This window comes from Bidens hawaiensis, unplaced genomic scaffold (assembly GCF_021521415.1).
Source record: "Bidens hawaiensis isolate Kalapana, Puna unplaced genomic scaffold, B.hawaiensis_p1.1 tig00007984_1, whole genome shotgun sequence".
Taxonomy (NCBI): Eukaryota; Viridiplantae; Streptophyta; class Magnoliopsida; order Asterales; family Asteraceae; genus Bidens; species Bidens hawaiensis.
The window spans coordinates 579,299-595,921 of NW_027491558.1; the positions used below are offsets into that span (position 1 = coordinate 579,299).

At 32.1% G+C, this 16,623-nt stretch overlaps 2 protein-coding genes across 2 annotated transcripts; both read right to left on the reverse strand.

Annotated features, from left to right (window-relative positions):
* Nucleotides 1-2,042: 2,042 nt before the first annotated feature.
* Nucleotides 2,043-5,237, reverse strand: LOC143636509 (proline--tRNA ligase, cytoplasmic-like). The gene is made up of 11 exons (XM_077104086.1): nt 5,165-5,237; nt 4,354-4,427; nt 4,163-4,255; nt 3,939-4,055; nt 3,662-3,849; nt 3,517-3,580; nt 3,314-3,436; nt 2,946-3,116; nt 2,586-2,870; nt 2,210-2,428; nt 2,043-2,051 (listed from the first exon to the last, which is right to left on the reverse strand). The coding sequence occupies exons 1-11, from the start codon at nt 5,235-5,237 to the stop codon at nt 2,043-2,045; spliced, it is 1,416 nt and encodes a 471-aa protein (XP_076960201.1).
* A 3,879-nt stretch (nt 5,238-9,116) lies between these two features.
* On the reverse strand, nt 9,117-12,348 carry LOC143636530 (cytochrome P450 78A4-like). The gene is made up of 2 exons (XM_077104103.1): nt 11,369-12,348; nt 9,117-9,728 (listed from the first exon to the last, which is right to left on the reverse strand). The coding sequence occupies exons 1-2, from the start codon at nt 12,317-12,319 to the stop codon at nt 9,135-9,137; spliced, it is 1,545 nt and encodes a 514-aa protein (XP_076960218.1). The 5' UTR covers nt 12,320-12,348; the 3' UTR covers nt 9,117-9,134.
* Nucleotides 12,349-16,623: the final 4,275 nt, after the last annotated feature.

Below are 16,623 nucleotides of genomic sequence, written 5' to 3' on the forward strand. Positions count from 1 at the left end.
CTATAAATGCTTTTATTTCCTTTGTATAAAATTATAATGTGCAATGTGATAATGGTCTAACTCCAGTCTGTTTACAGCCACATATTTTGTTACGTATAAAACTAATATTCTTCTAAATACCCTTACAAATCACATATTGTTTTGAATGACCAACAAAAGTGTAAATCACATGTATCCGTGGTCTTGTAAGATTTAAACCATCTACATCTAGAATAAAAGAAGAACTCTAATTCATATATTTATATATCCCGTATAGTAGAAATTGGTATGAAACCTGTCTAGAATGTATATAGTTTATTTGAAATGCTCAATTGTCAATTACGAGCCGACTCAACATTAACTCGAATTCAAGCTTATAATAACAGAAGTTGAACTGACTCAAGTAAGTATGTCCAGTCCAAGTTGGTAGCTCACCTTGAGCCACCAAGTGGTTTGACGAGTTATCTTGTTTATTTTTTATTTCATGATTCTATATACTCTTATCTATACAGTCTCAGGTAATTATTAATAAAGGATTATAAATCATGAAAGTCCAAAATATATAAAATAATACTAAATTACTAATATAGAAGAAAATAAGATGATGACTAAAGACCGATTGATAAACTATACCAGCTAAAGAGCAAACTACCTCTCAACAAGCAAACTAAATGTTGGTATTGAAGTTCAATTCCAACGAGCAACCTAAATATTAATTCCGACTATTCAATAATCAGGGACCACTTTAAGTATGTGCGATTTGCTTTAAGTCAAATCAAAGACCATTCGAACCACCTAACACTAATTGAGGTCATACTCGGGTAGAAAATTTATAGAAGCTATCGGAATTCTTGAATACTGTCATGTACGTGAGGGCATAAAACCAATATCCATGTCGCGATAAAAAGTAGGTTGCTTCTCAAATAAGCTAAATTGTCAACTTTTGGTTTTGTTTTTGTTTTTGTTGTGAACACGATCAACCAATTCACAACTAGGATCGTGTCGTCTTGTTTTAGGTGTGCTACCACGATGCTTCCTAATTTCATATGTTTCTTTATTGATTGCCGTATATTTTGGAATATGTTACATGTTTCTAGTGCAAAAAGGCTATCGAATTGTTAGTGGTGGGCCTCAAAGAGACTTTTTTCATGGCTCATAATATCCCCTTTTTTAATATTCATATCTACTATTCTTATGAGGACCTATTAGAAAACAGGGTTTTTTTTTTCATATTTGTTCGTTACCAAATTAAGTGTGTTCATGATGGTTTATGCTCGTTCATTAATGATATACATGAACAGATGAGCAGTTTATGAACATAATCGAATAGACATTAACAAACTTAACTGAGTGAATAATTATTAAAAGTAAATGTGAACTTCAATCTGACCTAACAAATTATCAAAACTAGACTAAATTGTAATGAGTTTGAAAAATTTAGAATAAACGTAAACTAACGGACATAAACAAGAGTAAATGATTTTGAATTAACGATCACAAGTGACGAACAAGACATGGGTTCATGTTCGTTCGCTTAACTAAAATATCACTCTGTTCTTTTACTAAACAAATGAACATAAATGAACTGCGCTTGAACGATTTACGAACGACTGAGTAAACATCTCGTTTATTTATTATAGGTCTACGCATGCCCTTAAAAATATGGTTAATAGGGACTTCATTATTGTTATATTATTTACTGTAACTTTCATTAGTAATTATTAAGTATTATATTAATATTAAAAACCGGTTCATTTTCAAATTCGACAAAATGTTAGGTTTTGCTTTTGTTGGTGAAAAGGAAACAAGAACAAAGTCACAAACCCCTTTGAAAAATCAAACACTTGATTGCCTAGAAGATACTGGCACAATAACTACGACTTTAGTTTATCTTAATATTTCATAATTATATAGATATGCAGTTTACAATTTTTTTTAACTTACTAAGGGCGACGAAATACTTGCGGTATTACATGACGTTTGCTTCTCGCAACCTGCATAGTGCTGCTTGTGTTGATGTGTTCTCTATACTCTTACAATTTGCTGTTGCTGTCTTTGAAATTTTAGGTGTCCTGAACGAGTATTAAAAAATGGGTTCTTGTATATAACTTTTTCTTGTATATAATTTTTATGGCATGCATATATACAACCTCCTAAACACATTACTTATTTTATAAAGATGTTATTTACATAACATATGGACAAAAACTAGAGAGCTAAAAACTATTACCTCTTCATCATCCCATGGAGCCAAGATCAATTTCTTTTGAACTAGTGCTTGAATGAACTCATCCCATGTTTTCGTAACTTGAATACACGCATCTCGTTTTTGCTTAGCAACATCAAACATGCTTTGCTGGATAGTATCCATCATACCCTTTACTTTATTGACCAAAACTGTCATTGGAATGTCGACTTTTGCTCCATTGTCACAACGAACTGCCCGCACCTGAAAACACACATCACGCTTTCCATTAAAGATTTGAACCTAGAACGACCGAGTCAAAACAAATTCAGGTGTTCTTTTTATAGATAGCTGATGCTTTAACTATAACTAATTAAGAAGACAATATTAGTACAAGCCGAACGAGTACCGCCTATCTTACCTGGTTATTAGCAAGGTCCTTAGGTCCGATTTCGATCCTCAGGGGAACACCTTTCATTTCCCAATGGCAATACTTCCAACCAGGCGAATAATTGTCTCTAAGGTCCGCTTTGGCAAGAATACCCGAATCACATAAAGTCTTCACAGTGGTAGAACATGCATTTAATATGTTTTCAACATCTGCATCTTTGTAAGGCATGGGAACGACGATAACTTGTACTTTCGCAACTTTAGGTGGCAACACCAGGCCTTTATCATCACCATGAACCATTACCATCACCCCAATCTATAAACAAACAGTACATTTATATATCAAAACTTGTTACACTTTTTATTAAAAAAAATAAAAATGATTGGTTACCGTTCGGGTACTATATGCCCAGGAATTCTGCCAGACCATAGCCTTGTCTCGTTTTTCAGACTTTTCTTGTTTTTCATCTTCAAAGGTAATGTCAAACATTTTAGCGAAGTTCTGGCCCAAGCAATGTGCAGTTGCGCCTTGTACACCTCGACCAGTGTTTGGAATAAAGGCCTGGCAAACATGATCAATAAAAGTGGTAACGGATTCGTGCTTGTGTGTGTTTAACACCAACACACTAATAAAAACAACTATAATTGCCACAAATATAACACATAGCAAAGCTAAATCACAAGAGCGCCTATGTTGTCAAAGGCGCATTCAAGGCATCCATTAGAGAAGATCTCATTCATTCATAAGTAAAAGATTACCTCAACACTAGTAGTATAGAGCCCTCCGGCAAATTTCTCCATCTCGCTCTTTTTCCCTTTGACAACAGGGACAGCCAAGTACTCCTCATACAATCGTCTATACAGCTCGAGTATTGCAAGAACCTAAAAAATACATCATGAATCACACTCTTACAAAAAAACAAAAAACAATTTTGGTTTTTAATTCTTGACTTTATATATACCTCAGTGTATGCTTCCTTTTTAGTTGCAAATGCAGTGTAGCCTTCTTGCCAAAGAAACTCGCGGCTCCCACGATAATGGAAAGTTAGAGATATCAAAAGCAAATCAGTACTCAAAATTATCAACATGAGATCTGATTATTATTACCTAATAAATGGAGTAGGACTACTAAACTCCCATCGAACAACATTCACCCACTGATTAAGCTTTAAGGGCAAATCGCGGTGTCCCCTGATCGTCTTAGAAAAATAGGGATACATTACGGTTTCACTTGTTGGACGAATGGCAATTGGAATCTCCAAATCAGTGTCACCTGATTTTGTCACCCAAGCAACCTGGAAATATATAAGAAAATACAACTTGACAAAAAAAAAAAAAAAGCGCGCTTAGTATGAATGTAAGGACATGAAGCTCATAAATTTACCTCTGGAGCAAAACCAGTGATGTGATCCTTCTCTTTCTGTAGCGCATCTTTGGACACAAAGAGCGGAAAACAGCAGGGTTCGACGTCCATCTTCTCAATTTCTGGATCAAAGAAATTCTGCATGAACAACTAGAAGTCAGAAAACAGTTTTATTCCATCAAGCTTAATTCTTAGGACGCGGTATATGTTCGTAATTAAAGTTAATATAGTTCCATCCTTATAACCTGCATTCTTTTCCAAATGGCCATTGCCCATGGCAGGAGGGTGTAACAGCCGGATATATCGTAATATTCGATTATTTCACTAGTTGTAACAACCTGGATGTCAAAGAAAAGATGAGTTAACATCCAATTACACAAGTGCAGCCTATAATATCCATGGGAAGCTAGAAAAACACAATACAGTATGTATGTACCTCAGTATACCATTCCCCAAAGTTGCTATTTTTAGAATTAGTAAGACCAAGAAGCGTCACCTTCTTTATTTCCTCTGCGGTCACAATGTTGATAACGGAATTACATACACAAATGCTTTTATAAAGTCTAAAACTTAAGTTGGTGTGTGCCGAAATTTAAACTAACATCCATTATGCGTTTAGTAATCAACGAGGAAAAACCGGGTTGAAATAAATAAACTTTGTCATGGAATGTAGGTTTTGAAAAGCGTAAAAGCTGATGAGTTTTACAATACATGCGTGGATCAACTTCAGCTAATAATAAAAAAGGATGGAATAAATAATTTAGTAAAGACCCACTCGTGGATTTAACAGGTTTTTCGCCAGCATCGTATCTTCTTCGATCGGCTTTAAACAGCAACCAAAGGTAACAATTAATTAATGAGATAATTACTTACACAACTAAGTAAACACATATACATAATATTCCATGGTCCTACTCATATTAATTTGAGAGAAACAAAATTGGCACCGGAAAACAAACGAAACACACAATTAAGAGGAATTTTCGATTTTGCGACACCAATTCTTTCTAGGTTAAATATAAACAACAAGGCCCATAAGCAAAAGCTGTTGGACAACCATAAGCCCTATTTACTCAAGAGGCCCGACATGCAATATAACATTAGAGAAAATTAATTAGGGACAAAAAGAAAAGGATTATTAAATTATGAGAACATATAATTTTAAGCGCCCACTAAATTTGGTAATCCGAACATGTCATACACATATACTTTATTAACCAAAAAATCATGTTGCCAAACCAACAAACCTTTGGTAAACACGTCCACGAGTTGTTTGTTGGAGGTAGTAAGACAGTAATAACTTTGAAATGATTTGATCATCTAAGACAAAAAAATTTCATGGCAAGAAGTAAAAATTCCCTCTCAAAACTTTGAGATTGGACAATATTTTCAACATGTAAAAAAAAACATTTTTCCCGAAGAATAAGACTATATATCACAAGATACAATCAAGAGACCAAAGTCACATGACTTTTACAAGATTTTATAAAAACAAAAGGTCACATGACTTTTAGAAAATTTTAAAGATAAAAATTCGTATGAATTTTTAAGAGTTCACAACTGAGAAAAAAAGAGAAAAACAAGAGTTGTGAAGAACATATAGACTATTCGAAAAATTTTGACGTTTCTTTGGATCAAAAGTAGAGCTAAAGGTTTGGTTTTAGAATGGGAGAATTGGAAAAAAAATAATTTGTAATGTTGTTTTGTGGTGTTGTGCTCCTCTTGCTAGCTTCTTGTTAGCAAGTTAGTTGCTTTTTTATTGTTCGAAAAAAAAAAGTTGAAATGCCACAAAAGAAGAGCCCTAATAGAAAATCCAAAATATTTGGGAGAGTATGTGGGGTACAATTGGGAGGGGATTAAGGTATGCGAAGTTGAAAATATATATTATAATTTTCTTTTGTAGCTGCTACTTGTTCGATTATCTAAAACTGGCCTCATACATGTTTATTATCATCATAACCGAGTATACTTGTCTGAATATACAATATTATTACAAAAATATAAGATATTGTTTATTTGAGTGGGTTAGAAACTTGAAAATTCTTAAGAGTAAAATCCTTAATTATAAACTCATATTATTGAAATAAGATATGGTGGTTGGGTGTGTTTATGATGAAATTCAGGGAAATTTTTAAACTCGTAAGATTATAATCTGGTAAACCTACAACCCATGGGGAAACACGTAAACATGACAGGTAATTAGTGTCGGACACTAATCACTATAATTGTGTGAGACCAGGTATGCAACATGATTTGATAATCGTGGGTGAGACTAAGAATAGCAAAACTCGTATCATAATCAATCCATTGTTACCAATAGCAATCAAGGACTCATTGAGTTTTGTATTTATCTTTCGCTTGTCTAATCTTGTGGTGCATGCTTTTCACAAATGATATTGTGTTGGTAGTGGATGGGGAGCAAATCGAGCTTGAATGAGAAGCTATGGGAGTGGCAAGAAACCTTATAGGGCAAAAGTTTATGAATAAGTCTCTTTAAAACCAAGTACATGGACTATCACTTCAGCAATCATACTTGTCTCGCAAACAACTGAATGTAAGTATTTAGTATGTTCGTACACAATGAATGGGACATGGATAATGATCTAGCCCACCATGTTTAGACAGACTGATGCAAGTGGAAAACAAGCACATGAGTATTATGTGATAGAAGGTTTCCACCAAAATTAAAGAAAAAATTTAATAAGGTTGCGGTTTAGCTGACTTCTTTATACAAAGCTTATTGCTATCAAGGCACAAGTACAAAAGCTAAAGGTAATAGAGACGAGTATCTTGAGATAGATCTATAGACACACAAGGTTGAATCAGGTAAGAAATTATTATTATTATTATTATTATTATTATTATTATTATTATTATTATTTTGGTAAAATTTGGGGTGTACGTTGATTTGAAGTATACAGCCAAAAGAATATTAATTCAGTACTTGTAGAGATTTTCTTTGAATTCAAAGTATTATTTCTTCAAACCTTCATCCTGTTTGAACCGTTCACATAAACATATTGCATTGATCGTTTTCATGTTACATAGTGAGATGCCCGGTTTTATTTGTCTTTGTTATATATGTTTGATGTCAATAACACAAATAAAAATCTTCTTGTGTTCTGGTTTATCAACCCACATGCGTCAACCTGTTTGGCCCATTTTGATATGAACATGCTACACGAATCATGCTCGCGCTACATAATTTTATTTGTGTTCAAGGGATGAAAATAAAGTGCAAATCGTGAAATATCTAACTAGAATCAAATCTTTAAAGAGAGTTACGCGTGATCAATCACTAGCCCATTACAAAAACTAGGCTACAATAATAAACCTTACGACACATGTTATCCATATGTCCATTTTCAATTCATGAAACAAGAAAATATTCCCATCCACCATTATATATAAATGTCATGTTGCATCATCATTACAAATACATTATATATGCCATTATCAAGAAGAGTGACTTGGATCATATTAATAAGCTACAAATAAATGGAGATTTCACTAGTGACAACATTAATCCATCCATAAAATAATAAATTAAGGACAAAGACATATATAATCGCACAATCAATCAATACACCTAATTTATCTTCCTTTGCATTATGGATATGGACATAGATTAGATATATGTAAGATAGGACAAAAAAACATGTCTACAACTTTGTGGTGGTCAAAAGATTTATATACATTTCATATAGGGTGCAAACGAGCTGAGCGCTCGCGAACTACTTGAGATCAGCTCGTATAAAAGCTTAGTCAAGCCGAGTATAAACGAGTCCGAGGCCGAACTCAAGCCTTAAAGTAAGCTCACTTAATAAATCTTTGACATTAGAACCGTAGGAAGGGTATTAAACGGACGAACTCAAACTAGCGGCATTAGAATTGTTTCGTCAAACTCTATGATATTAGATTTTAGGTTTTCACTTTTCAATGTCTAGCTTATAGATAGAATGTTTATTCACATCATTATTTTTTTTATTTATCATTGTGTTTTTATTTATTTTCGTCATTATGTCTTTTTTTCATTGACATGTGTCTTTTTTTCTCAACATTGTATTATATTACTCAACATTATGCTATATTTAACCCAGCATTGTGTTATATTTTGCGATCTATTATGCCCTTGTACTATTGATTTAGGAGATTATATATGATAACTTGGCCCATCTGGTATTAATTTTAGTGTATTACATCTCTATGATTATATGCTAGCGATTTATTACCACTATAGCCATGACATGTATGACACTAAAGTTACGTATCTTTTTTTGTTCGCTTAAAGTCGTAAAGTACTTAAATGAGTTAAATCACGTTATAAAAACAAAACACCAACGCATGAATTGTAACATCTTTATTTATTGGTCACGAAACTCATTTTTTTTATTTATTTTTTGACAATATTCATTTATTTGATTTCATTTTTCAGTAATAACTTTTTTTCATTAACTTAAAAGAAAATAAAAACTAAATATGCAGTTGTGTTTAATTTTTTTTTCTCAACATTAGGATATAAATTATATATATTGAAAACGAAATCATTTACCTATACTGTAACGAACCGTATCGACCGAATAGCATGTGTATCGGCATGGGTATTTGTTTTTATGATTTTGGATGGAGCTAAAACACTTGTTATCCAGTTTGCAATATCATAACTTTATTATTTGGATTACTTTCGATCTTCATGAACATGAAAATGGATGTTCGGGAAATAAATGAAGAATTTATTATCTTTATTATTATTCTTTCACCCAAAAAAAATGGTTGGTTTATTTCAAGAAGGATATTGTTTTTCTTATATGGATGCATTGATTTATTCAAAGGATTGATGAAATGACTAGACACTAAACTTTAGGTTAAGTGATAATTAAATAGTTTACAATACAATCCATAACATTATAACAATGAACTATATATCCAAAAGCTTATAATATATTACAGATGAACATTGAAGGTAGATATATATAATTTGATACACTAATCCAAAATATTCTAATTTGGAACAAACTTATTGTTTAACTGTATAATACTAGTTTAGTTATGGGGGTGCACCTCCTATTAAGAAAGAGTGGAATCAAGCTAAACAATGGCCACAATTCACATAATATGCAGCTTATTTACTACTTAAGGAATTCGTTTCCTTGCAATAGTATAATATATAGCATGTAAAGACATAGCTAGATGGATGGACAGATAGATAAAGCATGTTCATCTCACAACGGCAAGACATGTCAATGGCCTTTTTAACTCAAGAGAAAGCTTAAGGCACTCTGAGAGGTCAACCTTTGTAGATGGAAGCCACTTGTATTGTTGGAGAAGTCTTGCAAGCCATAAGTTGACGGTGGCTAACCCAAGTGACTTCCCCGGGCAAACCCTACGGCCAGAACCAAATGGTGCTAGCCTTAGGTCTGAACCCATAACTGGAAATTCTTCGTGTATGAACCTTTCGGGATTGAAGTCCCATGGATTTTTCCATATGGATGGATCATGTGTGATAGCCCACATATTAACCATAGCCGTGGTACCAGCCGGGACAAAGAACTTGCCTAGTTGAACATCGTGAGTTGATAGGCGAGCCCATGAAAGCAATGGCCCCGGAGGATGCAACCTAAGGACTTCTTTGACTATGGCTTGAACATAAACAAGATTTGGGATGTCTGAGTCTTGAACATGCCTATGTTGGCCTACAAGCTTCTCAATTTCATCCTGAGCCTTTGCTTGAATGTCTTGGTGCAAAACCATTCTTGCCATGATCCATTCGAGAAGAATCGCAACTGTATCCGTTCCTCGAAATATCATCTCCTATACATATCGATAAAAGTTTAAAAAATGTTATTTAACTCATAATTTATTTCACTAAAGTTTATGACATCATGCATTATGAACATTACATGTAAAGTTGGGTAAGCATGATTGCATGTATATTCTCTGATTCTTTACATTGTAGAAAGAGAACAATAGTTCAAGAATAATAGTATAACCGACTTTTAAATCACCAATAGGTATGAATGGCAATTTCTAACACGATATGAATTAACAAGAAGTTATTGAGGTTTTCATTTATCCTGTCTAATTAATTTCATAAACAGTACGAGTTGACATGTGTAATTTGTTCAATTAAAGTTGTTGTGCTCGGGTTATATTGTAACGTAGTTGCTAGTATCATCAACCTGTTAAAACTACAATCAAAATAATAAAACTTTATAATTTGTAAGTTCAACCTATATACAATTTAACTACAACCCAAAAAAAGATAGATAAGTTATACGGTATTGAATATGCTCATGTTTAGGATGATGTTATTACTTATTATACAAACATTTAAGTTCATTAATATATGTCATCCTGACATGGGTCACCCTGGTATTAGCTTATCATGTATACTATGTTTTATGAAATTTATATTATTCTATTTTGAATTAAGATATTCCATAAACTTGAGTATGTAGTCAATTTATCATGTCTTTATCAAGTTATCTATACTTAACTAAAGCTAGTAATGTGTCAAACCAAGGATAATAAACCTTAGTACTATTGAGGTAGCTAGTACCAGTGTACGTAGTCAAAGTTCCTTCCATAAACCTCAAAAGGTTATCAATTCTACCAACCTTTAACTTTTGACCAAAAGATAGAAAACTTTTAAATTATTTCCAACATTCTACATAAAAAGTGGTTCATATCTAACATCCTGTTTTGGAAAGTGATGTCAAATTATCCATGAGAGATACTAAATAAATGATTTTGGGACAACAACCACCTACTCAAAAATATCTTCATCATTAAACAATGGATTAACTCCCATCTTTCAATTCAATAGGTATCCAAACCTCAATTTTTATCTTAGAAAGATAAGATTTTATATTAGTTAATTAGATGGTCAATTTCACAATTAAATTTTCATAAAATATTCCCACTTTTGGCAAACTTACGTATTGCATAGAATGATAATTCTATCTACTTTTGTTTCAATAAAAGCTGAGTTAATTGTAAAACTAAGTCAAGAACTAGCATACTTGATTTTGTTATATAAGAAATATTACCGGGTTATTAATATTAGCGAGTTTATATGCGGATGATGCACAAGTTTCACGTTATAACATCAGGTCTTAATCATGCATAATACACTATGATCGAATTGAAGTAAGTTTATATTCACGCTTTATCAATAAAAAATTATTCATTAAGTTTAACTATGTATATATGAGTAGCTAGTGTTAAGTTAGATGTAACCTTTGCATGTTCATAGAGATAATTAGGGGTAGTTGCTTCATGTTATGCATATGAGAGGAAAATATGGCTTAGAGAGAGAGAGAGAGAGAGAGAATGACATAAATATGTGTGGATATAGGTATACATATATAACTAGAGATAGAACTAAGAAAATAGAGAAAATGAAAGAAATATTATATATATATATATAAGAGAGAGAGAGAGACACTAACCCAAAGGACGGCTACCATATCAGCATGGGTGAGTTGATCCTCTTTAGGCAAAGACAACAACACACTAAGAAAGTCATTTTGGCCATTGTTTATACCTTCACCACCTCTTCTTCTTTCTTCAATAACTTGGCCTACAAGTCTCTTGACTTTCAAGGTTAATTTATGGCATCTCCTCTTGAGTCCAGTAAAGTCCAAATCCCTAATTGGAAAATAACCTCCCCAATGAAATTCACTTATTAACTCATATCCTTCTTTCACCATAAACCCTAATTCTTCTTCCATCTCTAACCCTAGTCCACCGCCAAACACACTCTCTATAACATTTCTCAATGAACCCTTTTGCAATATACCTTTTAACTCCACAACCCCTCTCACACTCATCTCCTTTGACACCTTTTCCATCATTTGATTGCACACACGGTGTCGAAGACATTCGAGACTCGACACCCTTTTGGGAGAGAACATATGGTTTGCAGCAATCCTCCTTAGATGTCTCCAATACATCCCCGAAGGTGCAAACCCAATGGCTCGCTCAAACATCAACAAACTGGCTGATTCCTTTATAGGACGGTCAGAAAAGGCACTACCACACAAGATTTCCTTAGCAGTCTCAGGGTCACTTGTAATAACCACACGAGTCGAGCCAAGGCTAAAAGCCATAAGACGAGTAGCTCCTATCGAGCTAGCTATAGATGCAAGCTTTCGATGAGCATGAGGACCCATTTTAGGTAAGATACCTAGGAAAGGCCAACCAACCGGACCAGGTATCTTAGTGGGGTTTGAATTTGGATTTCTCCATGCGAACCCACCGGGGACTAGCCATATGTTAAAGAGAAGTGGGATGAGAGACACAAGAGAAATAACAAAGAGATGTGGGAGTGAGAGATTGTGAAAGGCTACCACTAAGCATAGGACTAGAAGAAAGAAGCTTGCCTTTACAAGGATTTTCATTATCTTAGATGAGACTTATGCAATTAGTGCTTAATCTAGATATGATGTGTAGTGAGAAACATTGCATGTGAGGTGGTTTGTATATATAGTGCATGGAAAAAGCTTGGTTCTTGATATGGTTTGTTAACCTAACCATAGTTAACTAGTCATGTGTATTTGAAGTTACTTTCCCTTTTTAATTCTTCTTTTCATTTATCATCTATCCTTCTAATGTTTGAATTAGGTCTAGATGGCTAGATTCATTCTAGTTAGTATATGGTGTTGTATCATCATTTGCAATGATTTGTTCAATAAAATAATAATTATTCAAACGTACCATCGTCTCAATAATTTGGATTCAACAGTTTAAATGAATCTAAGACTATTTGTTTATAAAATAAGTAACCCTTATTTTATAAGAACTTTCATATAATAAATTGAACCACTTTCATTTAATATGTTCAAAACAAAAAAATGATTATGATTACTGAAGAATATTCATGACAACCACATAAAAATATGAGAGTGTTAGAAAAATACATATGTATTTGTTTTTCGGTAGGGTTGGCACATCGTATTCTAACATGTTTTACAGGCTAGAGATGATGCGATTAACGCGGGCATTAAACATGAAAGATTCATTTAACACTTGGATTGATGATTTGAGCGTGATAGACTGACTGTTATATGTTTTATGTATCAAGAATGAGAAATGATAAACCATAGCCTCCTAAAATTACATAATGTACATTTTTACTAAACATGTCTTATCATATCTAAACAAGTATCCAATTTGCTCCCCGTAGTGTTTGGGGTGTGTAGTTAATAACGGGTCTTATTATGGATCTAACATTTTGCTTATTAATGTTCATTATAATTTGTTTAAAGCATGTAGTGCTTCTAATTTCATTATTAGCTAGTTTACTATACAAATTAGTATAATTATATCTAAATAGTCGTGATGTTTAATTAAAGTATCTCGTTTCCTTCTTTTCTTTATAGAAGCTGTGATATATCATGATAGTAAAGAATTAAATTGGCTCGAAAGTGTTCTTTCTTTTACAAGTGAACTTTGTGAAAAGTATACAACATAAGATTGACTTTTAATAAATCATTTATGCAATAACAATTTATATATTGTAGCAATTAATTAATACTTTTGTTAATGAACTCTAATTTGTTCCACTACACTACAACAAATTAGTGGCCTTTACAAATTTTTTTTATTTGTATTTCTTTATGAAGAAACTATGGGTTAAATTAATCATATTTAGTTGTCATCTTGTTTGTTGTTTTGGGATAAGATCCGATACAAATAAAATTAATACATTAAGCGTATAAAAACTAGAGTAATTATTAATTCTCTAAAGTTCTGAAGTTACATAATTAAACACCAAAAAAAATATAGTAATAATAATTATTTTAGTTCAAAAATGGTGTAGTAATATCGATTATTGTAGTATTAACATAATTACTCAATTTATTTTTATGCTTAACATATCATATCTATTTGTATTGGATCATAACACTGCAACTATATACGTAACTTGAAAATTAGTAATGATTATTATTCTCTGTATTTTTCTTACATTTTTAAATTAAAAAAAAATAGTTCTACTTTTTCCCACTTGGTTAGTGAATACCTCTAATCCCATGATTGTGACTACATTCAAATTTGGAGTTAGCATATAGTGGTATATTTTGGAACATATTATTTATCGAAAGCCTAAATTTTCGTAAAAAGCCATTTTTATTATGTTTAACTAAAGTCATGGACCACCAAACGAAAAGAGAGTCCAACCCTCATCTGAATGGTTCAGGCCCAGACCAATTTGGTTTCACTTGATCCAATTTTTCCTTATCAAATATATCTTATATATAATATATAAACGAAACTTTTAAAAGCTTTTTGTTACTCCCCACCTCTTCTCAGTCTCGGATTGCTTTATTTGTAAATGGAGGTTTCTCACGCATTTAACCCTAATTCATGGGTATGACATCTCATTAAATTAAAAATTAATCTCACCAAATATTTGATATTAAATCCTATAAAATAGGGGTATACTAAAAATTAATATCTGATTTTTTTTTTAAAAATATTATTTATAATTAAGAAGATATTATAAATAATTAAGCGGGTCACAGGTCTTACCAAACCCATATAGCTTTTAAACCGGTTTATAAAATCTCATTTATTTTTGAAAACTCTTTCATTACTGTAAGTATATTGTTAACTTTCTTACAATAAATAAAACTAAAATCTAAAAAAATATATAAATATTTTAAATGAATCATGTAAAACAACCTCCGTAATACGGGGGATAAAAGCTAGTTTGTTTATATTTAAACATACATCTTACTATTTTCTATAGGTAGTAGTAATAAAAAGTGTTTTAATTAAACGGTTTAAAACCAAAATTCTTAAATTACATATTGGCAATGTTAATTCACAAAAGATGTAACATAAGAAAGAAAAATTGAATTTTAATAATCGGTTTGTAGGTGATAGTTTGAATTATTAAGATTCAATTTTCACACGTCAAATTAAGGTGTATATAATGTGACTAGAAGTATAGATTTGCCTATTTTGGAGTAAGGATCAAGAACTAGACCTAACAACACTAGTTTCGTCATTCAAGGCAATCCAATCCAATATCATTTTATCTATCAACTGGACCAAAACGTCTTATGACTAAACGAAGTCACGAAATAACATGAATCGTTCCTTTAACAAGAAAAACATAAGAATTGCATAAGTGATTGCACTTATACATCCAAATAAAGTAAACTCCATTATCACAAATTTAAATGCTAATCTCAGAATCAGATCATAACATACAAACCCATTGGTGTTTCAACTTACAACTAACTACACAAAAGAGCCAATCCCAAGTAGTCACATTATTAAAACCTAAAATGTTTATTTATTATTTAATAATTAATAAACATTAACAAATAAAAAGTTAGATATACAAATAATTTTTTCCCTTGAGCAAATGAACATGAAACAAAAATAATTTGTTCATCTAAATTAAGCTAGTTAGTTTTGTGTTTGCTTATTTATTTATTTAAATTTATTTGTAGTTATAACGTATTTGCTTGTTGGCTCATCTAACATTAATCCAATTAAATTTAGACTCAAGGCCTTTGTGTAACCATCTTCGTCATTTACTTACTTCGTTCATTTTTGTTCATTTCTATCCATTTAGAACATTAACCAACGAACAAACACAAACAATAATATCCATTTATACAACTATTTATGTTCTTTCATTTGTTTGATTAAAGGTAAACGAGCAAACACAATCTCTTGATTCGTTTTCATATCCGTCATGATTATTATATTCGCCAAGATTTTTATATTCGAAGAAACCAAGAATCGCCATTCACCTTTTATAATTATGATTAGCATCCATTATGCAAATCCATTGTAGTCCTTAGTTGCCTTACTCAAAAAACCACCCAACTAAAAATATATATAAAATGATTAAAATCAAATCTAGCCCTCGTGGTCCTCTTGCATCCGCATAATTAAATTAACTCACCCACAAATTAAAAACTTTAATAATAAAAAATGAAACAAAGAGCAAAAGAGAAGACCCACTAAATATCAAATTAATTAGTGAACCACTTAATTAAAGCGAATGATCATAATGATGATATAGATTATAGAAATAGATGGATCAACTTAAAAGGAGATATGTAGAAAGATGTAATCTTTACTGCTGATTAAATAATATATAAATTGACCAAAAAAAGACTAATAAAGTTTTAATATATAATTATAGTTCTAGGAACATCCATTATTTTGAAAGTAAGTGGGATTATGTGTCCCAAAACTTTTGATCCTTTAGATTAAAATAATGCAAAACCTTAATACACCAGTTCTGGATTAACACACCTATCAACCTAGCTAGCTAAATGGTGAATATAATATTAAATTAACCCAAGTAATGCTTCTTTCCAGCTATAGCAATATGCTGCCCATGAAGCTGCCACTTTACTTTCCAAAAAGAGAAACTTACATGTGGGACCTACATGCAACTATGATTCACTAATTCATCTTAGGTTGAGGGGCTTTAATGGGGGCTTTAGTGGGGGCTCCAACCAATAATATTATGACGTGTGGCAGAGAGAGAAACTGGATAAGGGGGTTGTTGGAGCCCCCGTTGGAGCCCTGACCCCTGGTGTGGAGGGGCTCCAGCAGGGGCTCCAGCGAAAATTTTTTTTTTTTATTTTTTTATAAATATATTCAAACAACGATATTTTTTTTGTGTTAGTTTTGAGAGGATTTTAGGAGGAAAGGTGTATAATTGTGAAATGAA